General features: G+C 44.9%; 2 protein-coding genes across 7 annotated transcripts; both read right to left on the bottom strand.

The window, feature by feature from the left end:
• Positions 1–1,608: 1,608 nt before the first annotated feature.
• Positions 1,609–5,533, bottom strand: BLOC1S2 (biogenesis of lysosomal organelles complex 1 subunit 2). Of its 5 annotated transcripts, none has more exons than XM_086752808.1 (5): positions 5,385–5,518; positions 4,392–4,508; positions 3,442–3,561; positions 2,835–2,948; positions 1,609–2,299 (listed from the first exon to the last, which is right to left on the bottom strand). In XM_086752808.1, exons 1-5 carry the CDS (start codon positions 5,464–5,466, stop codon positions 2,112–2,114), a joined length of 621 nt encoding a protein of 206 aa, XP_086608934.1. In that variant the 5' UTR covers positions 5,467–5,518; the 3' UTR covers positions 1,609–2,111. The 5 variants fall into 5 exon arrangements, with proteins under 5 accessions (XP_086608934.1, XP_086608935.1, XP_086608937.1 ...); XM_086752809.1 differs by having other exon boundaries at positions 1,746–2,299; positions 5,415–5,533; XM_086752811.1 differs by having other exon boundaries at positions 1,746–1,880; positions 2,844–2,948.
• A 208-nt stretch (positions 5,534–5,741) lies between these two features.
• On the bottom strand, positions 5,742–27,061 carry LOC104474667 (broad substrate specificity ATP-binding cassette transporter ABCG2). 2 transcript variants are annotated; one of them, XM_086752800.1, is made up of 16 exons: positions 26,742–27,061; positions 24,166–24,449; positions 23,528–23,587; positions 22,150–22,264; positions 19,644–19,796; positions 18,740–18,897; positions 17,499–17,650; positions 15,576–15,692; positions 13,300–13,565; positions 12,663–12,745; positions 12,191–12,280; positions 10,752–10,876; positions 10,246–10,400; positions 8,729–8,818; positions 7,428–7,540; positions 5,742–6,548 (listed from the first exon to the last, which is right to left on the bottom strand). In XM_086752800.1, exons 2-16 carry the CDS (start codon positions 24,447–24,449, stop codon positions 6,401–6,403), a joined length of 2,109 nt encoding a protein of 702 aa, XP_086608926.1. In that variant the 5' UTR covers positions 26,742–27,061; the 3' UTR covers positions 5,742–6,400. The 2 variants fall into 2 exon arrangements, with proteins under 2 accessions (XP_086608926.1, XP_086608927.1); XM_086752801.1 differs by lacking the exon at positions 26,742–27,061 and adding an exon at positions 25,529–25,687.
• Between the last annotated feature and the right edge of the window lie 279 nt (positions 27,062–27,340).

Here is a 27,340-nt window from a genome sequence, read left to right as displayed (position 1 = left end):
TGGGATACAACTCTGTCACCCCTTCATCTTGACTTCCGCACCTAGCCAGAGCGCAGGGCCAGCTGCATTGCTGCAGTGGAGAACAATCCCTTTGTGTGCCAGCATCCACTCTGTGTCTCTAGCACCATCTTCCCAGAAAAAGCTGGGAATCAAAGAGATCACTAGGCTGGAAGATCAGTGGTCTTCTTTCAATCCTAGAACAACCTGCCCTGGTAAGCATTTCAGTGGCTGGTCAGCTCTGGATGATGTCCACCTATCCAGAACCATTTCCAATCTGATACCAATCAGTAACTTTTCTGTTCTTAGAGATGGGTAAGGGCCAGGGACCAGGTTCCCAGTTACATGCAGCTGCTATATGCTGCAATGAAAATCTTCATTCTTTCAGGGAACAGAGGAGCTCCGGGTAGCACCCTCAAGCTTTTATATCAGCAGCCAAACATCTGTGATTCTTCTCCACAATGACAAAGCAAAAGGATAGTATTATCAAAAACACTCGTGAGTCTAGCTGAATCACACCTAGTCTTGTATAATCTACAGTTGCATGAAACACTGGAGAAACAGCACTTTTAGATTGTCTACCACCTTGTGGTACCACTACCCAACATCAGAGACCACCAAGCAGGCCACTGTTCAGGCTGCCATTCAAAAGCCAGTCTCTAGGCACAAAAACTTTAGATCCGGCTGGCTAGATTCTCTCATCCAGCAGAACTGCGAATACACCATGAATTCTGAGATGACGACAATCTGTCAGATTTTAAAACAGGCTGCTGTTCTACATGGTATAATTTCCTCCAACACAGAAACTTTAACTCATCTGTTGGTATCTCTTCTTGTTGGGTTGGAGGATGTCGCTTTGACAACAATACTAAAACATCTAATTTGATTTCACAGGTAGAAAAGGCATCAGTGATCTCACTATGGATAAAAGCAATGCAGATGCAAATAGCCAGATACCTCTGGGAGACTTAAACCCTGTTGTTTAAAGATGCTCATTCAAAAAAAAAGTCTTTCTTTACAATGAACTCAACCCTTTCTCAAATCCTACACCTCAGTCATAGAGATAGTACTTTTTATTTTAAACCCAGGATTTTTAAAGTGATGGTGAAGGCTCTCAAAGGTCATCTCTTTCACTGCTTTTAAATAGCACTAGGGAAAAGTGTCCATCTTGACTACTTACAATTGCTGTGCACTGACAGACAGCACTACGACTTTTACCACACTGACACCTGAGTAGAGATTCTGCTAAACAGCCTGTAAGAAGTTTGAACTACTTCTTTCCTACATCAGCAATAGTACTATACTTGACTGCAACTCACTCAAAAGCCAGCTTGAACAAGTCAAGAGTCAATAGGTAAGAAAAAAAAATTGGAGTAGGAGTACCTGTTCAGTAAGAAGGGCTCTGCTGAATTAGGAATTTACCACTGTTAAACTGGTAAGGCAGCTTTTTGTGCCGGGTATACCTCTTCAAAAACTATTAGGATGAAAATTCATTAGTAAAGTAGACAAAGGATCTGCTAAGTTAACTGAGCATGTGATAAAATAATACTTCTTGCAATTTCACCTAAGGTCCAGACAGTTAAAGAATATAATTGCAGGAATACTTGACAGAGAGTTTAAAATATTTTCTCTTCTATGCTCTCCAATAGCTAGAAGGAGTTTGTCTTTATTAACAGACCCTTTGAAAAAAATAAGAAGACAACTTACATAATCTTTCCAACAGGAACTTCAGATTCCAGAGAGACAAATGCAGTAAGTTGTTTTATTATAAATTTACAACAATTAGTCTCTCTATTTTAAACAGATAAAGGTGGATAACAAAATGAAGTGTGTTCAATACCGTGCTTGTAACCCAAAGACTCAGGTATCTTCTCAACGCAGAGCTCAATGAAGGAAAATAAAAAAACAATGAAGTTTAGATCCTGCTGCTACTACGGGAAAATGTCTTTACAGGTTATGGAGGGGTCTTCCTAGATAGAATATTTCATGTGGGAGAAAAGACTAACACACAGATAGCCAGTATCAACATATGGGTTAGGGACAGTCTTCTACTTTTCACTGCAGAACAACAGAGGCAACAGAACCTCTTAAGAAGAGGAAAATATTACTCAGTCTTAAGCCTGAATACAGCCTACTGTATTCAACAGATAGAAAAAGTTACCAGTCTTGATATTAGCTGTAACCAAATCCTTGTCAACATACAGAACTGCTGTTGTGCAATTTAAACAGAAATCAGTCTGACTTATAGCCCAACTCCAACTTAAAGACTGTTGTAATTTCATCGTTTCTCCAGTTTTTTGTACTTGGCTTCTGCAGAAGAAAAAATAACAATATTTTAGGTCTGGACAGCTAAAAGCTTTGAATCCTGTAATCTGCTATACATCTTAAAATTCAAGTTAATTTATCACTCAAGGTCTTTTTTTACTAACACATTTAGGCAAATATAACTGTACAATACATTTTTTTTAGGAACCAGGTGCTTAAGTCAGATAACAAATATTAATTTAAGCCAAGTGGACCTGGGTGCCTGGTGGAACTTTATTAATCCCTCTATTTACAGGATTAAACATCTGTCTTCAAAATTTGGGTCAGCATATATTGTAAAAGAGAAATCAAGCCTCACTAATAAGCTGTAGTTCAGTAATATCTGTACAAGTCCACCTCCATATAACTTGATACATTAATCTTTTCCCAACATTTCACATACAGTGTTCGTTGCTCAAAAGAAGAATGGACAACTCTGCAGCTCAGACTTGTTAAATAGAGGAGGAGTTTACTTTTGTCTTTTTAAATCCCCTTGCAAGGGACTACACTGCTAGGTAGTAACAGTAGAGGACAACGGTTACCAAGTTTTTTGGAATACGCATCCAATTTATAAGCTGCCTGCTCCAGAGCTGCAACCTGTTCCTCAATTAGGTTTATTTGATCCAGATATGGCTGAAGAGCAGCATCTTAAAAAAGAAGAAAAATCACATCTGTTAGTTCTCAGTAGCTCACTTCCAAGAAAAATGTCATGCTTGAAACACAAAAATTTCTCATTATGTTCTTCAGATAGAACAAAAAAAAGCTCGTTCCTTCCCCTGCCCCAAAATCAAGTGGTGATACTGTCAGCCACGTTCCAGGAAAGTATGAAATGTTTAAGAGTACTGGCTAGAGTCAACACAAGTAACAATACAATGTGAATCAGAAGTGTTATTTCCCATCAGATCCAAAACTTGGGGTAAATCAGGACATAAATTCAGATGTGTTTTCTCATATGCTAGTCTACATAGTCTATAGCTGCAACGAAACATACAAGATTGGCATTGCAGATGAGCATGTCTATTTCAGCGAGTTTTCCTTCCTTCAGCACCTAATGGAGTGTGAACTACCTGCCTCTCAGATGCTTCATTTCCCAAACAAGTGTACTATTCATTATACCCCGACCTTATTTGGCTTACTTACATTTTTGATTTAAATCCTTCAGATTTCTACTGATGTTTATAGCAATATCTTTCATTTCTAGGTACTTCAAGCTAGTCAGCTTATTCATGTTTTCCAAGAGTTTGTAGTCTTCACTGGTGGCTTAAAAAGAATAGATTTTATATTAAAGTTGATGTAGTGTGAATTGGGTGCAGACAAGAGATTTCAAACCAGTAGCCAAATGTAAAAAAGAATAGTTTAAATGGTAATACAGGTGTTAGTATAATGTTCTACAAAAAGAGAGATGACATTTTGTGAACTGTAAAAATCAACTGGACTGATGAGTTGTAATTTTTTTTTCAGAGAAAAATTTACTAATTCCTCACATATCTACTTTTATTTTTTCCGTTAAACACTTAGGTTTACAAAACTGATAGCACAAATCCGGACTGGTAATCTGTACCATCTACCCTTCAAGTCCATCAAAACAGTAGTGCTGTGAAGTGCTTTCAAAATTAGAGCCTATGGAATCCACTAACTTGTTGAGCAGTTTAGTTTGCTCCAGTTAATGTTGCACAACAGTTTATTCTGAAGCATGAATGTTGGAAAACATGTGTACCTCCTTGCTCTCACTCAGAAACAAAATAGCTGCACATGTTCCACTCTCAGTTGTGCTTCTCTTCTAGACCTTCTTAACCTAAACCCCTTTTGTTTGTTTTTTCATGTACAAGGTTCTGCAAGATTAAAAAGAATTTTTTTTTAAGTTGTGATGTCATACTGAATTCTTTTGAAAAAAGTGCTGTTCTGGGACTTCATTAATATGACTAATCTCAGCATTGTTAGTAGTATAGCAACACATTAGACTTGAACTGCCAGTCTTGCTAGATATGCTCTAAATAAGTACAGTTTAGACAAACTACATTACAGATTTCTTTAAAATAAAATGAAACAAAACAAAAACTTACTTGCAGGTCAGTGCTGCAGTGCCTTACCTGTCAGTTCACCTGTTAAATAAGTGGCCATTTTGTTGAACATGTCTTTACAGAGTTCATTGATATCTGCCTCTGCTGGTTCCTTAGCTTCCTCTGCTGTTTCAACACCGGGATCCTCTAATCGGGGTACAGACATCACAAGGTGAGGGGAAAGTCAGCAGGTACAGAAACACACCATAAAGATTAAATGGTCCCTTTTTTTTTTTTTACCTTCAAATTGACTACACGTACTTTTCCATACAAGTTATCTATTTTACATTAAGGCGTAACAAACCTATGCAGTTGCCTTGAAGTAACATTAAGACTATTTCAAAATAATACTTCTGGGAGCATTTAAGGGAGAGGCATCTGGCCTGATTGCATTTGCAAATATCGGCCCCCTCCTGTGCTAAGACGACAGGAAAGGAATTCCGGGAGAACTTCTGAGAGACTTTGTGCACAGTGCTGCCGATGTTTATTTGCAGTCACTGATTCAGACTAGAACAGCCCCTCGCAGCACGCTCCATGAGGGGCTGCAACAGATCCCCACCTGTGGAAAGCGATAATCACCGCTTTTCTTCTCCAAACCTATTTCTACCACAACCCGCCCTTGTTCTGCTCTTCGCAGGAGCAGTTCACCACCTCTTCCTCAACCGGACAGGCTGCTCTTTCCTTCGTCGGCAGCTTTTGCCGGTTCGAACACAAAGGCTGCCCAGAAGCACGCGGCTCCCGCCAGCCGAAGCGGCGGTGTTGGGGTGACAGGCACACGGGGGTAAGGCCCCGGCAGGATGCAGCCGCCAGGCTTCGGGCGAGCGGCCGGACAACAGACGCGAAGCCCCGGGCTCGCCCCGCAGCTGGCCCCCACCTCACCGCCGGAGCCCTTCCCGCCGCGGGGCGGCGGTTGCTGCTGCTGCCCCGCCGGGCGGCTCCTCCCTGCGCCGCGCCGGGAGCAGGCCGCGGCCTGGCGGGACCTGGCCGCTGCCGCGCGGCCAAGAGCCGGCCGCGAACGCCAACCCGAGCCGGGCCGCGGCCCCGGCCCCTTACGCTTGGCGGGCTGCGCGCTGGTCTCGGGCAGCCCCTCCGCCGCGGTCGCCATGGCGACAGGCCCCCTCCCGCGGCTCCCGCTTCCGCCTTCGACTCCGCTCAGGGCCGCGGCCCCGCCTCTCGCCGCCGCGGCGCATGCGCCAGTGCGGGCTGGCAGGGACCGGCGGGGGGGGGGCCTCTGCCGTGCCAACCGCGGCCCCAGCCCGCTGTATCACAGCGGCCCCGCGCGTAAATCCCGGGGCCTGCCCCCGCTCCCGGCGGGCGGGGAGGCTTCTGCCTGTATACATAGAGGTGGCACAGCTAACCATGAAGTCTGTTAAAAAGATCTTCCATTGCTAAGTATACAAATTTTATTTTTTTTTTTTAACAGTACAACAGTATATACTTCTCCCTCTTCATAGAGGAGATGTCTTATACCACTACTGTTTAGTTTTTCATCAAGTAAAAGTTGTTTCTGCAAGTAGCTTCCATAGAGAAGCTACTGGAAGTATAACTGTTCATTCCCTGTACTGACTTCAAGCTCAAATGCATCTCCAACCCTCTGTGAACGGCCTCTGGCTCTCCTCAGATGTGACAGGCACTAACAAGAAGCAACATATCAATGCATAAATGCCATCATCACCTTATACTAGTTGTGATGGAGAAGCTCACATCTAGAAAGGAAAATGCTTCCCTTACACAGGAAATGTTCATAGTTGGCTACAGAAGATCAATGCTTTACTATACATAGTTTGATATGTACCTAAGGAATTATCAAATTATACTCTTACAAAAACAAAAATCACTTATGCAATGTACATTAATGCATTTCTTAAAAACAAAAATCCTACAATTACATGGAGATCATGCTCCAGAAACAAGAGGACAGGGTTCCCATCTGAAGTCCAGTAAAGTCAGTTGAAATCTTTTGGCAACCTCCAGTAGGCCCCTAACGAGCTTTGCAGTTTTAAGACCAGAGAAGCTGCAGAGCAAGGCAACACAGGAGTCTATGTGAACTTTCTCATAAACCGGAGTTTTGCATAGGCAATGACAAGGAAGATAGCAGTCATGCAGAAGAGAGCCACTATGTTTTCCCACATTGCCCAGTTGGTAGGTGTGATTCCTTGGCTGCACAGATATGCTTCACCAGAACACCTGCAAAAAAGCACAGGGCAGAAGTTGGTACTACTATGTGGTGCAAGTCTTCAGGTAGTTACTTTTATTCCCATTCTACAAAAATTCTTCTACCCTCAACTCTGCAAAACAGGTGACAGCAATAGAGTAACTTCATCACCGATCACTAAAAAAGCTAAAGGGACAAACCTAGATTTCTGATTCTCAATTTTTCAGTAGTTTCCTAATTGTTGTTTATAGATAGCTGGCAATTCATGAGTAAACCTCAGAACCACATTAAACTGTGATAAGTACAAAAGAATTAGTTTCACATAGAAGTCATTGGAAGTCCATAGCAGGGGTATGGGGTCCAAAAGCTGTGGAAACAGTGCTCCAGCTCTGTTCCCTGCAATAACCTATTTGACAGCTCTCTAGCATGTGTCATGAAATACCCTCATTGCTACAACTTAAAGTATCAATAGTCAAGAGTACTTCAAATAGGGCAGTAGCACAGGGAGATAGATACCTTGGCTCTCTGCTGTATCTGCAGGGAGGTTAATATTTACAAACAAGCTCTGAGAGGCAGTCTTGTTTCTGATCACAGGTCGACTGCTTCTCAACAACTTTGTATCTGTCCACACATTGCATTTCCATTGCTAAGTGACTGTTTAAGAAAACTGTTAGGCCAGAGCTAGGTTATTAAAAACAAAATTTAAATTAGCTCATCTGCCTATTTTTAAGAGTAAAGTTTCATCCCTAATTCACTCTTGGGTAATTGCAAAGTTTTACTATATAATCCTAAAATACATTATTTTGGGACGTATTATTGAGACTGGCCTGTGAGTGGTTCTTCTGTGACTAATAAAAATTTGAAACAGTCAGACTTCTCTTTAAGTAAGCCACCACAAGTTAGATACTTACATTTCTCCTGAAATATCAGGAGGACAACTGCCTGCATCTCCCACAGACACTGTAGCATTTGGCTTATTCTCACCACAGAAGTAGAGATCTCTGAACTCGTTCACTTGAAGAGCCTAGGGAAAGAGGCAGACATCAGATTTTCACAGTTAGTGATTTGGGATGCTAAAACTGCAACACCTCAAAGGAGCTCTATTAGAAGGTATGTATGTTCATTCTTGGAATTGTATGTTTATCTTCCTTTTTATTCTGATAATCACTGCCTTTCTGCGGAACTGCTCCAAGTTCTACATGCAGGATGGTTTGGTGTCTAAGTCTTTGGCTTCAAAGTTACATTTCAGTCACAAACAGTTTCTGTTCATCCACATTCATCTGGGTCAATCTACTGACCCAGAAAACCCTGTGGCTGCACACAGACACCCCAAATGGCACAGTCAGCTAAGGCAAGAAAAGGAAGAGTTCCCTTGCACTGGCATCCTGGGCTAACTGCAGTCTCAGGGGACACTTCCACGTTCAGCAACACTGAAAAAATCTCAGTGATACCCAAACAGGAGAAGTCTCACACATCTCCCCCCACTCCCTGATCCTACCATTCTCTTCCACTGCCAGTCACCATGGTCCTGCCCACACCACCCTGCACCAGCTCCAACATTCATTTGACTCATTTTCACTCAAAGGTAGGAAACTATTCCTCCCAAATAGGCTTGGCGAGGATGAAGACAGGAGATGGAAGCACAACTTCCACCAGTGACCAGTGGGCGACCAGCTACGTCCATTTACTGTGTTCCAAGCAGCTGCACCCTTATCTTTCTGGTACCCCAGCTCCTTATTATTCATAAATGGCAGTAAATCATATTTCACTTCAGAGGAAGCCACACTGAAGACTGAGACACTCAGGCACTATGGTGAATCCTTGAACCAGCTGGACAGTCATTAACCTCAGACTGGCCACCCAAACAGCAGACTCTGGAGAGGCCATACAATATTTGACTTTATTATAAACCACAGGGATCAACTATTCAGGCTAAGAATTAGTGCCTCACTGGACAGCTTGCTCTGCTGCTGTCCAAGCAGCACTAATTTGTGGCACAAAGGATTTGTTCAGTCTCTGAGACTTCCACCTCTCACACAGAGATTAATTTTTGCTTCCTTTTTGGGGTTGGCTGGTTCATTCCTTTTACATTCATGCAAGGAAAGAAACCAAATGTGACTTTTAAGAGAACTTCATTTATACTCGAAATCTCTCCAGGAAGCTGCAGTGTGGCTACATTATTCACAGGAGACCGATGATACTTTCTACTCACAGTGAGGCCATATCGGGGGATGCTGAAGTATTTGAGCCAGTTCAGCCAGGCCATTATAGACGGGAGGTTTACTAAGAGTCCTGAAAAGATCTGAAATAGAACAGAAGAGACTAATGAGTCACAGAATCTGTTTACTGCAAACAGTGCCATTCCTACACAGATACTGCAGATGCCCAGCAGAGGTGCACTAGGATAGATGGACCTCCTACTGCTGTTATGTCTGTGCCTACAGGCATGAGGTTCAAACCCTGCAGCAGTCCCAGCCAGCTGGCCCAACACACACACCCAGTACACCCAAGTACTCCAACTGAACTGCCTGCAAAGAGGTCAGAAAGATTTTATACATCCACATGTGAGCTAAGAAACATGCACACTAATAACTTCTTACTCTGGAGGACTGTGTCCTATGTTAGAGCTAGCCAGAAGCTAAAGAAGGATGACTGGGAGATGAGGAAGTGGAGAAACAAGAAGGCAACCATGGGAACTCTTAAGGGCTGTTACTGTTTCAGCTTCCTCCTCTGACCTACATCTTTTATCTGTGCTCTCTCCTGCCTGGAACAAGGTTGGCTCTTCTACTTCTTAGCACAATTGGACTTCACAGCTAAACACAACGCTTCAGGCTGTGCTTCATCACAAGTGGTTTTGTGCTTACCCTGCTGTCTTTCAAGATGTGCATGTGCCATTCCTTAAATACTGTGACTTCACTCAACGTACATCAGCTGCCCTTCACTACGCATGCACACTTCTCACCCGCAGCATGCATTTGAGGCAATACACTATCACTTAGCTTATTGCAAAAGTTGCAAATTGAATAACAGGGGATGTGCTGTGGGATCAGAATATGTACAGCTACCAGGAATCACCTGACAGGAGGTACTTTTTACTCTAAGGTAACTTGATAAGGCCTCACAGTCAAGAGCTTTTATCACTATCTCTGAAAAAGAACTCACATCTCTCATCTATAAGTAGTCAAAATTCCTTTCTCTCTCACTTGCTCTTTTCCTTAGAAGTCCTTAAGGAAGAGTATTGAAGTAATTTCTGGAACCTAAGGGCAATACTGAATTAAAATAAAGAGAGGGTGTGCTCCTGCTAATCCCACTGAACAACAATTAATGCAATAAAATCAATTGATCCAAAGTTTATGTCAAGATTTTCTCCTTTTAAATTATTTAGTTGACCACTTAGATTTTTAATACTGGAAATGCAAGAATTTTTTTAAAATAAATTTTTGAAGGACAATTCTAAAAAAATCCAAACTTTTGGGGGCACACTGTTTGCAAATCTCTGGTGGCATCACACCTACTGAATTGCACCTGAGCAGTGATTTGACCACTTAGATTACAAGTTGGCAGAAGTACATCTTTGACTACAGTGACAAAATCACAGGCATGGGGCTGACATGCTACTGGACTGTGGATTCTCAGCCTGCTTAGGGCTGGCTCAACCCGGTCCTTGCAGCCTGTCTCAGCTGCTTCCTCACATCCACCAAAGGAGCACACACACCCTCATATACTCACAAGCATCAGGACAAAACAAATAGTGATGAGCAGATTTGCCACGGCTACCACATCCATCCCAGCACTGATAGCAAGAGACATGGCCGTGGCCGTGTAGGACACCAGTACCAGGGTCAGCATGAAGAAGAAGAACCGGCCTGCAATAGCTTGGTATCCTGTCAACAAGAGAAAGGAAAGAGTCCAGTAAATGATAACATTATAAATCCCAGAGAGGTGCCCTTGGACTCCTACAAGACAGGGAAAGCAGGAAGAAAGCCCAAGTTCAGAGTTGGCAGGAACTATGCCCAAAGAGCATTACTGAAAGATGTGGTCAAGCAGGTTTTTGTCTCAGATTGCTGGTGTCTCTGCCCCTGTCCCAGAGTCCTCTGAAGTTATGATGCCAAGCACTTAAATCAGTTGAAGGTTCAATTAGTTTCATGTTATAGATACAAGAATTAAGGTCTGGCTAAGTCAGAAATCAAATGTGCTGGAAGATGACAGGTTCAACGAAAGCATCTATTCTTTACCAATCATCCAGTAACTGATGCATGAGAATATGATGACTGGAGCAGTTCTCATGGGCAGCAGATCTCCTATCATCAAGGCCAGGAAATAAGCAGACACTCGGTAATATCCACTGGTGTACTGATGGCTGTGAGGACAGGAAGGAGGGGAGTTGTACAGGTTTAGAGGTTATCTAGGAAGCAGGCTTAGCATGCATGTCTGGTTTATCTTGATTTGGTTTCTGTTCTCTCTACCACTGACTCCATCTTTATGTGCAAGTTGCTTATTTTCTCTGTGCTATTACTTCCCACTCTAAAGTAAGGGCTGAGAATCTCACAGGCCCTGCAGTCATACTGAGAGCCCTCCGACGAAAGTGAATGAAAGGCTATGTTACTTCTAAGTAACATATTGGAAAAAACCTTCCTAAATCTCTTTTCAAAGAGAATGATCCTTAACACAAGAGCAAAGGAAAATATTGCTGATTAAAACTGCTATTAACTGGAGGAGCACTTAATCCACAGCTAACTCATACAGCTGCTTCCAGGGGAGAAGGAATGATACCCAACAATAGGAAAACAGCATTAGGACATCAACTCACCACCAGTTCACAGGGCAATTAAATGTCATTATGATTGTTTTGCTGCTTAATATAGCTCATGAAAAGATGCTTTACTTGGTGAGGCGCCAAAATCCCCATTGATATGGCTGGTAAGTGGGGCAGACTGGCAAGAAATGTCACTGTGAGAGATTCACTCCTGAGCATCTGTTAGGGGCACTATTAAGCTACTTTGAGCAACCCATGGGTGGACATGTGCATTCCAGGCACAAATCTCCAATTTCTTCTTTACTGTACAGGATCTGTCTCTTGCCATTTCCTCCCATGAGCTGGAGGCTATTCCAAACTACATTTTCAACATATATGTATATATATGTGTGTATATAATATATACATGCATTTACATACATATAAATACATATACACATATATACAGACAGATAGATGTGCTTGATTATTATTGAGCTCTTGTAAGCCAGCAGCCCTCTTCATCTGAGCATCCCTTGCAAAGCTTTTCCAATAACCGTCCCTTGGCCTTTGCACAGTCTTACCAGTTTGGGACCATTGCAAGACAGCATTTCAACCCTGTCAGCAAGAGGGCAGGCACGCTTCAAAGCCTGCAGGATTCACATGCAGACTTCAAAAGCAGCTGCTACCACAAGTGGGTAGGAAAAGCACTTCTCAAACTGCCACACAGCAAGCAAGTAAAAGCATTTTCTTTCTCCCCTCCATCCCCCACCTCTTAGCATTTCAGCTTCCTGCTCTAGAAACAAATTTAGCATTACTATTACAATCTGATGTTGCAAGGGAGCAATCAAGTCTTTGGTGGAAATAATTTTCTTTAGCCTGTAAGATATTCCCCCCTGCCTCACTCCACTGAGACAGTCTAAGTGCCTCACTACTTACACAAATAGTTTCTTGTCTCTGATGAACAGCTCAACTGAGGAGACACTGGAAAAACACTGGTTTGTGGTGATAAAAAACAAAGATCCAACCCTAGGAGGCAAAACAGAACAGTTAAAAAGTAATGAAACAGCCTAGATCAACACCAGCAGCCTCAGACATCATCATACCATTAAGTCAGTGCTTTTCTGTCTCTGTCCACAGAATGGAGATACATGATTATGCTATTGTAAGTCTTAGCTGTAAAACCAGATTTATTCCTTTATCTTCCCTTTCACATCTCCTTTGTACTATGTGCGAGCTTGACAGAACTGTGGTACCTTTAGGACCTCCAGCAATACCATGTTGCAGTGCACTGAGGCTTGTGAGCCCAACCCCACTTTGTGGTCCAAGTGGATCCCAAGGCCTTCCCTGTGGCTGAAATCTGTCTGCTACAGATAGAAAAAAAGAACAAAACTGTGGCTTTACAACTTACCGATTCTGAATGCCACTTCGATCCAATTTTACACCAAAAAAGATAGCACCCACAACCAAGGCTAGAATTACGGTCACTGCAAGCTAGAAGTGTAAAGGAAAAGGGAAAAGGGAATCCTTCAGATAAGTAAATAGGAACAAACTTATTATTAAGGCATGTGCAGGGTTTAAGTCACACCTGCCTAAAACTTTCCTGTTGTGAGTCAATGTGTACCTGTTAGACACACAATTAAAAGCCTTATGCCAAATTTTCCCAGTTTATCCTTTTCACTTTTCTCCTTCCTGTGATGATCTTTGGCTGGAAAAGGTTAGTAGAAGCAGACTCAAAGGGATAATCCAGCTTAAAATTTCAAGTAAGGCACAAAATTAACATCACTCTAGAAGCTCCCCATGTGAACCAGAGAATGGAGCATTACCCCCACTCCCCAGTCTTCAGTGCAGTAGTCCCTGTGCTAAACTAAAACAGGTATATTTTTCAACGGCAAAGGTAACTGGGTATCTCACTCCACTGAAGCGGCAGTGGCACAGGACTTTCCTGTTTCCCTAGCTGCCTTTGAAAACAAAAGTCTGCCCTACAACCTGCAGATTATAGGACTGAGAGCAGAGGGAGGCTGAGACTTTCAGCAATTGTTACCTACCTGTGCAACAGAAGCCTGTGGGCTCCTGATGAGGTTTTTCAGGGAACGCTTGGACACCCAGTACAGCTGTGTGAGGAATCCATTTGCATAGGTAATCTCATGACCCTGCTTGGACACTCTCTCCTTGCTTCCCTGTCGAAGCTCCACTTTCCCCAGTGCTTCCTTTGTGCTCTGATACAGGCTGGAGTTAAGATATTTCTGGTGCAGCACATCTACCACACTGCTGTCCACGTTATCTTCTGCCACTCCATTTTCAATGTTCACCTCTAGGCAAGAAAGACAAGATATGGCTTGTGATTCCCCATGAATCGTGCCTCCAGACATGGCCCATCAACATGCTCAGTGAGTTTTGAGGCTGAACAAAAAAGAAAAAAAAAAAACAAACAAACAAAAACCTACAAGATTTTAATTGTTCAAGCCTTACCTCTGAGCTTAAGAGGCTATCTTGGGTGAGAGGGTGTTGTGGTTTTGTTTAGTAGGGGGGGGCCTAAGGTGGTAGCTTCTGTAGGAAACTGCTAGAAGTCGCTCCCCTTTGTTCAGGAGACTTGGCCAGGCCTAGGGCGGACCCACTGCTGGCCAAGGCCGAGCCGATTGGTAGCAGAATGTCTCGTGATGACGCCTCTGCGATAACGTATTTAAGAATGGGAAAACAGAAAAAAAAAGAGAGAGAAGAGAAGATGTGAAGAAGCTGAGCGGGGGCAGAGGCGCAGAGGGGGAGGCGCAGGCCTCATGGGCCTTGCAGGCCTCACCCTCTGGCCTCTCGCCAGGTGGCCGACTGGGCCCGACTCGGTCCAGCCCGGCTGCAAGAAGTGGAGAGGAGATGAGAAGTGAATAAGATGTAAAAAAAGATCCTGAGAGACATCTACCAGCCTGTTGTGAGAAACGGCTGCAGACGCCAAGGTCAGTTCAGAAGGAGGGGGAGGAGTAATGCGGCTCCTGGCCAAGATTCCCCTGCAGCCTGTGGTGACGACCATGGTGGAGCAGGTTGTCCCCCTGCAGCCCATGGAGGTCCACGGAGGAGCAGAGATCCACTTGGAGCCCGTGAAGGACCCCATACCGGGGGAGGTGGATGCCTGAAGGCAGCTGTGGCCCGTGGAGGGCCCGCTGGGACAGCTGTTCTGGAGAGACTGCACCCGTGGAAGAGATGACCCACGCCGGAGCAGTTCCACAAAGGACTGTGGCCCGTGGGAGGGACCCCACAATGGAGCAGGGGAGGAATGTGAGGAGTTCTTCCCCCGACCATGAAGCAGCGGCGTGAAACAACGTATGATGAACTGACTGCAACCCCCATTCCCTCTTCCCCGCCCTGTGCCACTCGGGGGGGGAAGGTAGTAGAGATAATGTTAAGCTTGGGAAGAGGGAGGGGTGGATGGAGGTTATCTTGTTCTCTGTCTCATTATCTTGTTGTTTGTAGTAATAAATGAATAGTTTTCCCCAAGTCGAGTCTGTTTTGCCCGTGACGGTAACTTTAAGGATTTCTCCCTGTCCTTATCTCAAACCTCGAGCCGTTTTTCCTTATATTTTCTCTCCCTGTTCTCTCGGAAGGTGGGGGGAGTGAGAGAGAGACTGCGTAGTCTGGTCCGATCGGGGCTGAACTACGACAGAGGGTTTCCCTACAGGTTTCATTGAACCTAGCTAGTCTACTTGTTCTTTGTGGCACAAAAATGGCTATATTCTTAGAATGAGGCACCAGAAAAATCTCTGTTTCACTGAACTTTGGAGAAATCTTTGTTTGCTCCAACTAATTTCCCCATCCCCAAAAAGCACCATTACAAAAACTGTTCCCTTATAATCCTTCAGGCATGGCATGCTACAGCATTCCCAAACAAGTGTTTTCCAACTCACTATACTGTTAGAGAGCTTGTTCTCTATTCCAGTTCCAGTCTTTCTCACTGCCCTGTAAATCCATTACTCCTTAGCCTACCTACCCTGTCTTCTCTGCAGCAGCCTCTTATGTGACTGAAAACTTCCGTCAGCTGTCTCTTCAGACTAAGCAATTCTAGTTTTTTGATCTTTCCCACACAAGTTTGTAATTTACTGATATTTATCACTGCTCTCCTATATTACTGAAGGAAGAAAAAAAAAATCCCTTTAAAAAGTTTTCTGAACTTTTTAAAGAAGCCCAAAGCAAAGTATATCTATTAGTAGGGAAAATAAAAAAAAAAATAATGAAGTTCCCTTAGACTGGAGAAAACCCAGAGAATGAAAGCTTGCCATCACCACATACAACTTCTCTTCTACACCAGCCAATGGTGGATTTCTCCTTCACAATTTACCTGTGCCTGTGTCCACAGGTCTGTGATCTTCCTTGCTTGCTGCCACAGCAGTTGAATCACCATTTATGATATCAAGGAAGAAGTCAGCTGGATTGTTGAAGGGTTCACATTCATATCCTTAAAAAACAAACAAAAAAAACCCCAAAAAACAACAACACAAAAAACACACGTGCAACATGTTTGTATTACAGAAAGGTCAGATCTAATACTGTATCACTCTTCCACAACTCTGTTATAAGAGAACTTGACTGCTTTCCATGAGCATTAGTTTACAGCAGTAGAATGGACAAGATTTAAGAGACTGAATCTGAGTTATCTATACAGAGCTTCAGAGTTACTTATTCTCCACTGATTTCAGGTGAGGAGAAATCTGTAACTTGCTCCTACATAGCTCAGATTGGACAATTCTGGCCTCCTTCCCAGTGCTGTTCAACCACATCCCACTCTGAAAAACACACAGTTCTTCAGTAGAGCTTGGTGGTAGTCTGCTTTACAGCCTCAGATACTTGCTCTAGAAGCTCAACTCTTGCTTGTGTTTCCTTTGTCACAAGGAAGAGGAAGGGCTGTCCAAGAGCAGCTTCTTGTAATACGGTTCTATCTAAGGGACAAGGAGGAATGGGGAAAAAAAAAAAAAAAAAAAGCAAGTATGCTTATTCTATAGTATTCCAGTGAGAAAGGAAGCAAGGTGGGATACTGTCCTGTTTTTGGCAGGGATGGAGTTAATTTTCCTCTCAGTAGCCAATGTGTTTTGGATTTTGGATGTGAAGAATGTTGATAAACACAATGATGTTATGAGTAGTTGCTAATGAGACCAAGGACTCTATCCAGCTTTCTAGGTCTCGCTAATGTGCAGGTGCAGGAAGCTGGGAGGGATACAGCCAGAATAATTGACCCAAACTGGCCAAAGAGTATTCCATGCCATAAATGTCATGCTCAGTATTTAAGTGGGGGTTGGCACCTCGTTCTCTCCCTCCTGCTCCTTTGCTTGCTGCTCGGTCTCATTTCCGCGATCACTGCTCAGGTTGTATCAGTCACTGGATGTTGAGCGGTAAGAAATTGTGCATTGTTCATTCTGTATATTTTAGCATCCTTATATTCTGTTATTTTTGTAGTTTTCCTTTGCTGTTCTAGCAAACTGTCTTCATCTCAGCCCACGAGTTTTCCTTTCTTCCCAGTTCGCTCCCCCATCCCTCTGGGGAGGGGGAGGCAGAGCAAGAAACTGTGTGGTGACTAGTGCTAAACCACAACAGATACCGGAATGAGAAGTAGAAGTACTGCAATTGGTTAAAGCATCTCCCTTAAAGCCAGGGAAATCTTAGTCTAGTGTGTCAATGGCTGCATCTAGACTAGGCTGGAAATTCACTCCACATTCTCTGTCCATTACAGTCAGAAACCCTCACTCTGCTTACTTGGAGAGGGGGAAGCCACCCAGCAGTGCTATTATTAACCTATCTTAAGACACACCATGATTTTGTCCTCTCGGTTGCCCACCTGCATTCAGACTAGAGTAGATTATTGGATCAGCACCTACAGATTCCTGCCAATCTGCAGGCTGTGGTTCAAAACCCACTGGGTCTGCCTAGGTCTGGAAGAACTGCAAGCATCATCTTGTCTGTTGTGCATCACGCTTCTAAATACCCAAGCAATTCTGAGTTTTTGTCAAGGCAAAATAAAGGCAGAAGAGAGCCATGCTCCATGTTGTCTGAAAAATTTTGGTTTTATCATTTCGTATTTTTCCTGTTCTAACATAATACTGTTCAGACTCTATGTGTATAGCCTCTAGTGACAGTGGCTATATGGCTCTATGTGTATAGCCTCTATAGTGATAAAACAGCACAGGACTTATCCAGTGCTAGGCTAAGAACCTACCCACAGATTAAACTCATTAGCCAGTTGCCATTGCTCTTGGCACAGAAGACTTACCAATAGAACTGAAGTATTCCAAGGCCTGCTTTGCAGGACCATGGTATAGCACCTTTCCCAAAGCTAGTAATGTCAGACTGTCAAACAGCTTGAATATGGAATAGCGGGGCTGATGGATGGAAAATATGATGGTTCGCCCTCTTCTTGAGAGCCTGAAATAGAAACAAAACATCTCTGAAATACACCACACTGCATTTCAGAAAGGTCATGTTAACCTAGGCAAAATAACAGGTATCCAAATCCAAGGCAAATACTTGTCAACTTCAGGGTCTCAAACCAGAAAAGCTGTAGTTGTACCTTCTCTGTCACTCTATCAGATGTTGCCTGCAAGACCTTCAAGACAGCACCCATCATTACAAGAGACCATCACTGCAGTCCAGATAGACAAAGTATGATGTCTGTAGCTAGCAAAGGTTGAGGCCACAGCTGTGGATAAACCCTCCTTACATGTTTTCTATACAAGCTTCAACTTGACTAACTGGAACAGTCCTACTGCACTCTATGGCAGTACCAGGCTTTACACAGCAGGCTGTGGAAGCCTGGCCAGCTGAGATGTCTCCTAGCTCTTCTGCTGAAGAGTTACTCTCTAGAAAAGTCAAAACTAGTTTTCCTTCAGGTTTGTCAGATGGTCTTTCAAGTGCTTTAGCAATGATACCTAACAAGTATTCTTGTTAGTCAAAGACCTCTATCCACAAACAGCAGAGCAAAATCCCCCAGGCAAAACCAGACAACATGCTACAAACCCGGGAGGAAGGTTAAGAACTCGTTCTCATTAAATAGGCCTTGTTTGGTCCTCTTCATACCAGAAGATAGTCCATCTCCAAAACACAGGAAATGAAGGTAAACACTGAGGGCAAATCTGCCGATGAAGTCTGATCTGAGTTCAAGGCTGTTGCCAGAATGGAGGAAGATACTTTCTAATAGACTTAGCTAGAAAGCCAAGAAATTATGATTACAAGGCCTGACCTCCCAGTCCAATCCTCTCTGTGGCAAACGAAAGCTGTCCAAGCTACATCTGCTTTTTTGGGCTCTAATCCAATGCTTGCTGTGGAAAGATTCCCATCAACTTCAAACAGCTTTGGACAAGAACCAAATAAATAAATTTACTACCATTTCAGAGTCTATTTGTCTAGCTTTTTTTTTTTAAAGGAAAAAAAAAAGCGCTGTAGCTACTCAGTCATAACAGCATTCCTTTTTTTACTAATGAGTGACAAGCAGAGACCTGAAGAACCAACTCTTACTTCTTCAAGAGGATGAGGACTGCATTGGCTGTGCTGGCATCAAGGCCAGTTGTTGGCTCATCCAGAAAAAGGACTGGTGGCTCTGTGATGAGCTCCATCCCAATGTTGGTTCTCTTCCGTTCCCCTCCAGATACTCCACGGATCAATTCGGTTCCTACCTATAAGCAGAAGAAATCAGGTATTTGCAAGAAGACCCTAGTCAGTGCATGCTCTGGAGTTTAGGACTCTCCACACTCAGCAGTCCTTTTCATTTTCAGAGTCCCATTAGTGAACTCTAGGGCCAGCAGCAGATGATGGGTCTGTCTCAGTGTGAGGGACTGTGTAGCAGTAAGCAGAGCCTGATTTTCAGACGTACCACGTACCTTAAGACTTCAGAGAACAAGGACAACACTGACAAGGAAGAGCTAGAATAAGGCCACAGCAGTCAGAGGTGGCACTGGTGTTCAGGGAGGCCTTTTGTTGGTAGCTCACCTGCTGCTCAAGTAAGAGTGGGGTAAGTAAAAGTAAAGTAACAGGAAAAATGCTGCTGGGAGGAACAAGGTCTGCACAGAACTTCCCTCTCACAGCCCAGCTTTCCATCCCTCATAGCTTTCAGCACAGTAAAAATAATTTCCCTGTCTTGTCCCACAAAGCCAGGAAGTGACTGAGCAGCTTTCCAAGGTGCAATGACTAGGCGACTTTTTCCCCTCTGAACTTATACAACATGCTGGACACAACCCAAAATCTTCCCCTTTTAGTAGCAAATACACATACCTCTTTCCAAGCTACCTCCTCTGCAGTACGGTTTAGTCAGGTTCCTGCTTAGCTTAGTGTAGCTGCACTACATACACCATACTGCCCAGAGTCAAGCAGTTCAGTTTCCAGAGGTAGTATGATTTTTGAGAAAGATATTCTCACTGCTCACCTTAGCATCAGCCACTTTGTTTAATCCCAGCTCGCTGATTATCTGGGTGACTCGCTCTTCCTTCTCTTTAACTGTGATGGAACTGGGGAGTCGCAGGGCAGCAGAGAAGTGCAGGTTCTCCCTCACAGTCATTGTGCCCATGACAACATCATCCTGAAAGCAGTACAAATGGACAGTTGAAAAGCTTTCTTCTCAGCTACCTGACTGGGCACCAGAGTCCCTGTAGTGGCAGTTGCTCGATAAGCTGTTTGTGCACCACGGTGGAAACTGGACTGAGAGACAACCCTTGCTTCAAAACTTACATGACATGAAATTCAAGGTCATTCAGTAGTAGTCAAGGGGAGAATGCAGCTCTGCAGGCTCCCAGCTTACACCAAGCACCACCTCAGGTTGCTTTCAGGCTCAGGAGTTCAAGTGCAGATAGTACCATTTTGTACCGCACATGCACTTTGCTTACCAGCCAAAGGGAGGCAGAGCAGGTAGGTGGTTTTGTAAAGAGTTGAACTTCTGCCAGTCCAGTTGAAGCCAACAGACATTGCTAGTGCTCAGTGTTCAAGGTAGAGACACTCAGTGAGTCACCCAAGTCAGCTCTGTTCCCAGGTACAAGCTGTATCTTGCTGTGGTACAGAGCACCTGCCAAGTTCAGCTGCCAACAAGAAGCTCTCCCCAGCTCCTTGCTGGCAGCAGCTCCTCAGAGAAACAAGAGTATTGCACCAACATACTCCCAATTTTTCCCATGTCTCAACTATCTATAACTGCTGGGGAGTTATATGATCTTATTCTAAGGGCTAACCCTTTAGAAAAGCTTCAACAGTCATGTGCCTTTTGAGTAACAATCAAGTCTATCCAGTTGACAAACATCTGAGCAGCCCACACCAACCTGTAACAACCATGAGCCAAACAGAGCTGACATCAGGTCCGTCCAGAGCTCCATGCCTCTCCATCACACCTGCTTTGATATTTGAGCCAATTCTGGATCCCACCATATGACGGGAGAAGGGCTGCAACACTGGGCTGCTGCTGAGAAACATGCCTGTTAATCAGGTGCCTTTCAAATCTAGTGCCCTTTTGGAAGACACAGTTCCTAAGCTGCAGGGCAGCAGATTCGTGCTTGCTTTGGGACTCCTTCCACAACAGATATAGTTGATCAGCAGCACAAATGACATGCCAGCCAGCTGTATTTGGCACGGGAATTAACAGAGGAAGACTGAACGTGCTGCTGTGCTAGACGTATGTGACAGATTACTCAGGGTGTAGTGTTATAATAAACTCACTTTGCTGCCAAAGCTGGTTTAGGAATTTCCTACCATCACTTCCCTCCCCACACACTCTCAGTCTCTCACCATAGCCTCCCATTCCTCATCCTCAGATCCAGTAATACAACTGTTGGGTCACCACACTGGAAACTAAATTGTAAATTTAAGCTACCTTAATGCCAAATGCAAAAATATGTGGCATGACACTCACTTGCAAGGCATGAGTGGAGAGGCCACCAGCAGTTTTACAGGGATAACACATGACTTAGCATGTCTGTATGCTCATCTGCATAAAACTGACCCTATAAGTATGTCCGTATTTATGTATTTAGGCCTTAAGTGTTATTTGTAGTCTTTGGGCCATCTTTGTAGTTCTAAGGAGTACTGCACAGGAGTGGGAGGGGAGAGAGACCATTTAATGTCTCACTTAGTTGCCTATCATTTTAAGGTTAAGTTTAGTTACTTTGGACATTTGAAAGACAAATATCTCAAACTGAGACCACTTGCAAGAAACTTTCTGGCCATTCATGAAACACTGAGGATTTGGGGATCTTTGACCTGCAGGATCAAGACGCACCAGTCTCATCACATGCATCCTCCCAGAGCCCCCCAGCTGGCAGCTTTCAGAAGAGCTGCCTATTTCACATCTGCTTGCAGTCAGAAGCCTGGATGGTTTCCAGATTCGGCTGCTGATGCAGCTGCCAAGAATTCCCTTCTCCTCAGCTCCCCCAGGGCTTTGAGGGTCTATTATTGGTTCAAGCCTCCACCCACTTCCGCAGATTCAGCCGGCTTTTCCTGTCTCCAAGTGGAACGAAGGTCTGTCCCAGCCAGAATCAGAGGAAGAACAGCAGGGATCTTTTTACTTCCTAGAATTGTCTGATAGCCTGAAGGTACTTCTGCCAGCTAGAACTGCTTCTGAGTTTTACAACAAGAGATGGAGTGTTGTGGGGTTTTTCCTCACCTTTTCATTGCTTGCTAGTACTTCAGGTCAGAGCCCAAAGAACAAGCCACAATAGCCCAGTGGTTTGGGCATCCATGTGGCTTTGGGAAGACAAACACCTCCGTGCTTGACTTCACTGGGGCAACAGTTTGATCCCAGAAAAATATAAAATACTGTAACATCTGAATTACCAGATTAGACTCTGTAGGGATCATTGAAAGTTACCCAACCTCATAGCTCATGCTTTGATCCTCTTATGCGGTCTTCCCTCCCAAGGGCTCCCAGGCTTCCACTGAAGGTTGTTACTCACCTGCACAACATATCCCGAGATGCACTTGAAATTTGGAGGCTGTGGGATGCCATCTATCAGCACTTCTCCAGATAGGCCTGCTGGGTCCTTTCTGGCAGCCAGCACATCTAGGAGACTTCAGACAAACACCAGGCATTAGGTTTTGCTGTAACAGCTGCTTTTACCTTTGACTGGATGAGTATCACCAGTCAGGACTGCAGTTAGAGCCTGCTCACCACGTGCCACAAACTGAAAGGCACAGAAAGCGGCTTCCTCCACTCTGGGGGCTTTAGCTATCTGTGCAGAAAGCCTGGTGTAGACACCAGCACAAGGAGTGCCACAGCAGTATGGCAGCATACAGACCCTCACAATTCACAGCAGTCAAGCCCCTGCAGACACAGACTCAGTCTCCCTATTAGCAGCTCACCTCAATGCACAGAGCCAAAAGCACCCTGCCGAGCAGCGAGCTGCAGTCTGCTCTCCAGCCAGGGCAGCACAGAAGGAACTACTTTGATCTCAAGGAAATTAATCCAAATTAGTATAAACAAGACTAGAGTTAAGATTAATTCCATAAAGTAATTTGTTTTAACATATTACTGGATTCTCCTTACTGCCAATGCAGAGGCCAGCCTGTCTGCTAGCTAAGTAAACACCGCCCTGATGAAGGGCTGCTCTTGAAAACATCCTGATTAGCCAGCCGTCTCCTTAGGGAGGAAGAGCAAGGGTCACCACAAAGACATACCTGTATGAACCCTGACCCTACTTCCCAGTCTCTGACATTCTCAAAGACAGAGAGTGACAAAGAGCTCTCTTACCATGGTTACACGGGAGAGAAAACAGCATCAGCACTGTTTGGAGATAGTCTGCATGGTATTTCTCTGTGCTTTCATCCAAAGAACTCAAGCATACATGCACCTCCACCACGAGGCCACAGCCAAGACCATCCCACAGATCGACATTACACCATATTCCAGTCAGTTGTCAGAGAGGGGTTTGGCCTAGCATCTTCAAGGGAGTGTTGCTGCAGTGACTTCACAGGGGATGACATCTCTGCTGCCCTAAGGGAGCTCACACCCCCTCCCCACTCCGTTACGGCTCTAGGACAGGGCCTACACCTAAGCTCCAGTCACCCCAGTTCAGCCTGGTATCTTAACTCAGGCCATCACCAAAGGCAGCTGCAGTAATATGGACCACCAGTTGGAGCAGATGAGGAGTGTTACACCGCTGCAGGGCAAGAACACCAGCAAAGCCAAGAGGGACACGACTGCATCACCAGATTTCTCACAGGCATGCAAAGGTCTGAGCCTGCAGATCCCTCACATCTCCCCCAGCCCTCAGAACCCCAAATCCTCTTAGAACAGCTGACTGTCCATTTGAAGGAAAAGAAGAAAGTACTCACGAAGATTTCCCGCTCCCTGTCGGCCCCAGGATAGCATTCAAGCCTGGCTTCATAATGCCACTGGAAGAAGGAAAGAATTATTTCCAAATGGAGGACTGATCACATGCAGCTCATATTAGAGGCAAGACGTGAACAAAATGCTGTTGAAAGGAAAACTTAGAGATTATTAAAAACTTCTCCTTAAATCTGTAATCAATAAGCATTTTTCCTTTCTTGTCCCAGACGGCCAGTCAGAACAGAACCAGAGCTGGACATAAAAGGCAATCTACAAAAGACAGAAATTAAGTGTCTTCCCTGCCGAGCTGGGTCTTGAAAAGAAGAAACAACTGCTCTCTGCTGCTCATTTCCTCCAACTGCAGCCTGAACCATAGCTACGGGAACTCTCAGGTCTTCTGGCAGAAGAGTTCACATAAGTTTGGTCCTATTTTGCTCAGATCAATAACTGAAACTGCTCCAGCTACATCATGGCTATTTTGCCTAAAAGCAAATTCGAAAGTGGCCACATGAACTGTGGACTAGCAGGAGGGTTGTCATTTCTTCATTAGCACAGCTGGATCTGGAAAGTGACACTGAGGTCACTGATTCACAGCAGCAGATTAACTCCTTCCCTCCAGTATTTTATTTAAGCAAGAACTTACTAAACATTATGAAGGATCTTCTTTTCCACAGTTTTCCGTTTACATAGGAATCCACTGGACTGCTTAACAGAGTACTGGATATTATGGAAACTCACAACAGAGCCCCGAGGGGATCGGAGGGACTCTCGTGTTGGAAAAGAACGTTGGAAATTGCCCACTCCTTCCTCTTCTCCAATAGCAATAATGCCATGATCAAGTGTGTCTGCCATCATGTCCTTGTTACACAGGTCAAGCTCCACTGCATGGAGTTTTTTGAGGTCACTGTTGTTTTGAGCAGTTCCCATCTATTGAGACAAAGAACACAAAGACATGCAAGGAAAGAGACATGCAAACCACAATTTCTGCAGAAAGTGTCTTGAAAAAGCAAGTTCACGCACACCACACCAATCCTTACACATGCCAGCTTTCCAAAAGGACGGATATCCGCATTGGAAAACATCCAGTACTCCCCAAAGGCATGGAAACCCACAGATTTAGAACAATACACATAGCCTTTAAGGATGAGATATATATCTTCTTGAAGTGATGCTAGCTCAAAGAGCATCTAATGAGGTGAAAACCAAGCCCATCTGTGATGGTCACCATCTTACTCAACACAGTGGGGACTACAAAGGCAAGCTGCTACCACTTAAGCTAAAGAGATTCAAGCTTCCCTCCTTCAGGCATAACATGCTTACCCCCAAAACACACCCCCACAAAGCCAGCAGAGAAAACCTATTAATCAATCTGTATTAAGAGCTACAGGAAGAAAAATGGTTGTACTTATGAAAATGAAGGCCAGTCACATGCACTTTATTTGCTAGCACAAGTTTGTTTCAGAGATACCAATGTGATTAAAATAACAATTACACGTGTTGCTTATCATGTTTCAGTTACACCAGTATCAAGATACTTCACAACTACAAATAGGAACAGAAATGTGGATGTGTCTGCAGGCACCATTTACCCTGAAGAGCAGTAGGAGTTCCCCCTCCCACAGGGAGAGATCTGGGACATGCCACAGTAAGGAAAAAACGTGGTACAAACTGGTACATTAAGGAAAATTAAATATAGTATATATCTGTAATCACAAAGTTATAAAGCATTCTGCTTCAAGGAGATAAGCTGCCTCTGCTCAGGATGGGAGCACCTGAAAGGGAGGACAGCAAAGGGAAGGAATTGTTCTCCCTGTCCATGCACCAGAGCCTACATAGTAGGTAATATATCAATATGGGTATAGCCATTAACATTGATTCACTTACTAGTCACAGCAGCACAGCTCTTAGCAAGGGGCTGCTTCCCTTTCTATTGCTGTAACTGATGGAGACTAAGTTTGGATCCCTTCACTCATTAAAAAAAAAAAAAAAAAGTTTAAAAGTCTTGCCTTGATATTGCATGTGAAGAACTTGGAAGCCCTGGAGTCCTCAAGTTCTGCAGCCTGTGCAAGGCCTGGGGATAACTTGTACCCTGCCTTTTAGCCAGGTGCCCCTGCAGCTGTAAACCTTCCTGTCCTCTTTCCAGGGAACTGCAGCAAGGAAGAGAGGAATTGCTATGTGTTCATCCCAGAAATTGAACATGCCAGATTAGACTAACACAAGTTAGTCTAATCATTTACTTCCCTTCTAGCTGCTGGCACAAGGGTGTTTGTTGGAAAGCTGAAAACTTACTGTGGCGTTGTGGAAAGCCAAGGTGGTCACCAAGCTAAGAGAGCAAGGAGAGAGAACTGTCCACAGAGACACCTGTTGCTGGTTATTTGAGTTTTGTGGGAAGGCAGACGTATCCCACTGATCACCCTTTTCCCACCATCTACACTTCTTTCATCCCAGGACTGAGAGGTTGATAACCAGCAGAACCAACAATATTCACCACTGCAGAAGCAGTGAATTTCTCAGGGAGAAAGACGGTCACCCTTTTAAGATACTGGAACTACAAGAGCCAGATTTAAAGGAACAGCAATTGCCTCTTCCTATTACTGAAAGTCAAGAAGTTGCAGTAGGTTTTTTTTTTCCTGCATAAGTAAAAGAAAAGTGGTGGGGAGAAGGAAGGGTGGTTTAGCTTGGACACATCCTGAACTCTAAGGCTGGTCACCCCTGGGAAAGCCTTGCTTATAGGAAACTAAAAAAAAAAAAAAAAAAAGGATATGCCGGTTACATCAGCAAGAGAAGCCTTATACACTTGAAAGGTTGCACAACAGATGAGGGGGAAAAAAAAAAACCAAAAAAAACCAAAAAAAACCCCAGGATGACAGTGACAGCAGGGGCAAAGACCTGGTTAGACTTTTGAACATCTGACTGTCTTGTATACTTCGTCTCTGTTCTGGTAGCTTCTGTAGGTTGCTACACCCTAAACCTTTTGCAAAAAGTTTTTGCAGAGTTACCGGTTAGCACTGGCGAGCTAAACCACGGCTGCGGCTTTGTGCAAGGATGGCGAGAAAAGCCTCGCAGAGCCCACGGGCAGGACCAGGCACCAGCAGCCCCGCACAAGCAGAGCTCCCCGCCCTCGCCCCGCGGGCCGGTTCCGCCACGGAGCCGGAGCCGCGACCCGCCACGGTCACGCTTTTCCTCCCCGGCCGCGCCGCCCCCACCCCGCACCGTTACCTGCTGGCTGCGGCAGCGCTCCGCGGCGGCGGGCTGGCGGCAGCGCTGCCTTAGCGGCGTTTTATAACCGGGTCTGGGCGGCGGGTTACATAAAGTGGCGGTGGGAAGTACCCGGCGCTGTCACGCACCTCCGTCGGGTCGCGAGAAAAGGCAGCGGCGGCGATGCTCCAGCCCCACTCCGCCATGCAGCGCGGACCGGCCCGCGGCTGCGCGACCCCCGGGGCGGGGCCTCCCTCGGCTGCGCGGGGGTGGAGGGAGGCAGTTGCCCCGGGCGGTGGAGCCCTCCGTGCGCCGGGATGGCGAGGGCAGCCCCGCGGGGTCACCCCACCCTCCTGGGGAGGGACGGAGCGGGAGCGGGAGCGGGGGCGGCAAGCAACGCTGCTCCCGATGGTAAACCATCGAAGGGGCGAACGGGTATCGGACACGAGATGCCCGGTAAATCGCCCGTGGCCCCTGCACATCCCTGGCACGAAGGGGTACAGCTTGGGGGTGGGAGGCAGCAACCCCTCCCTCTCCCATCTCCTGGAAAGGTGGGCACAGGCAGGGGATGGTTCTGGGGCCAGAGGTGGTCCTGGGAGCCCCTCCAAGGGTGATAAAAC

Source organism: Chlamydotis macqueenii, chromosome 7 (assembly GCF_036417535.1).
Source record: "Chlamydotis macqueenii isolate bChlMac1 chromosome 7, bChlMac1.mat, whole genome shotgun sequence".
Taxonomy (NCBI): domain Eukaryota; kingdom Metazoa; phylum Chordata; class Aves; order Otidiformes; family Otididae; genus Chlamydotis; species Chlamydotis macqueenii.
This window is presented reverse-complemented; position numbering and strand designations above follow the sequence as displayed.

Bases quoted from the DNA above. Each gene is read 5' to 3' on its own strand.
- LOC104474667 (XM_086752800.1), bottom strand. From the start codon at position 24,449: ATGGGAACTGCTCAAAACAACAGTGACCTCAAAAAACTCCATGCAGTG. The intron at 19,797-22,149 runs GTGAGTAACAAC...TACTGCTTTCAG, and splicing joins TCTCGGGATATGTTGTGCAG to GATGATGTTGTCATGGGCAC. The intron at 13,566-15,575 runs GTAAATTGTGAA...TTTCTTGCCTAG, and splicing joins ACCTGTGGACACAGGCACAG to AGGTGAACATTGAAAATGGA.
- BLOC1S2 (XM_086752808.1), bottom strand. From the start codon at position 5,466: ATGGCGACCGCGGCGGAGGGGCTGCCCGAGACCAGCGCGCAGCCCGCC. The intron at 4,509-5,384 runs GTTGGCGTTCGC...TACCCCGATTAG, and splicing joins GGGGCCGCGGCCCGGCTCGG to AGGATCCCGGTGTTGAAACA. The intron at 2,949-3,441 runs GTAAGTAAGCCA...TTCTTTTTTAAG, and splicing joins GAAGGATTTAAATCAAAAAT to ATGCTGCTCTTCAGCCATAT.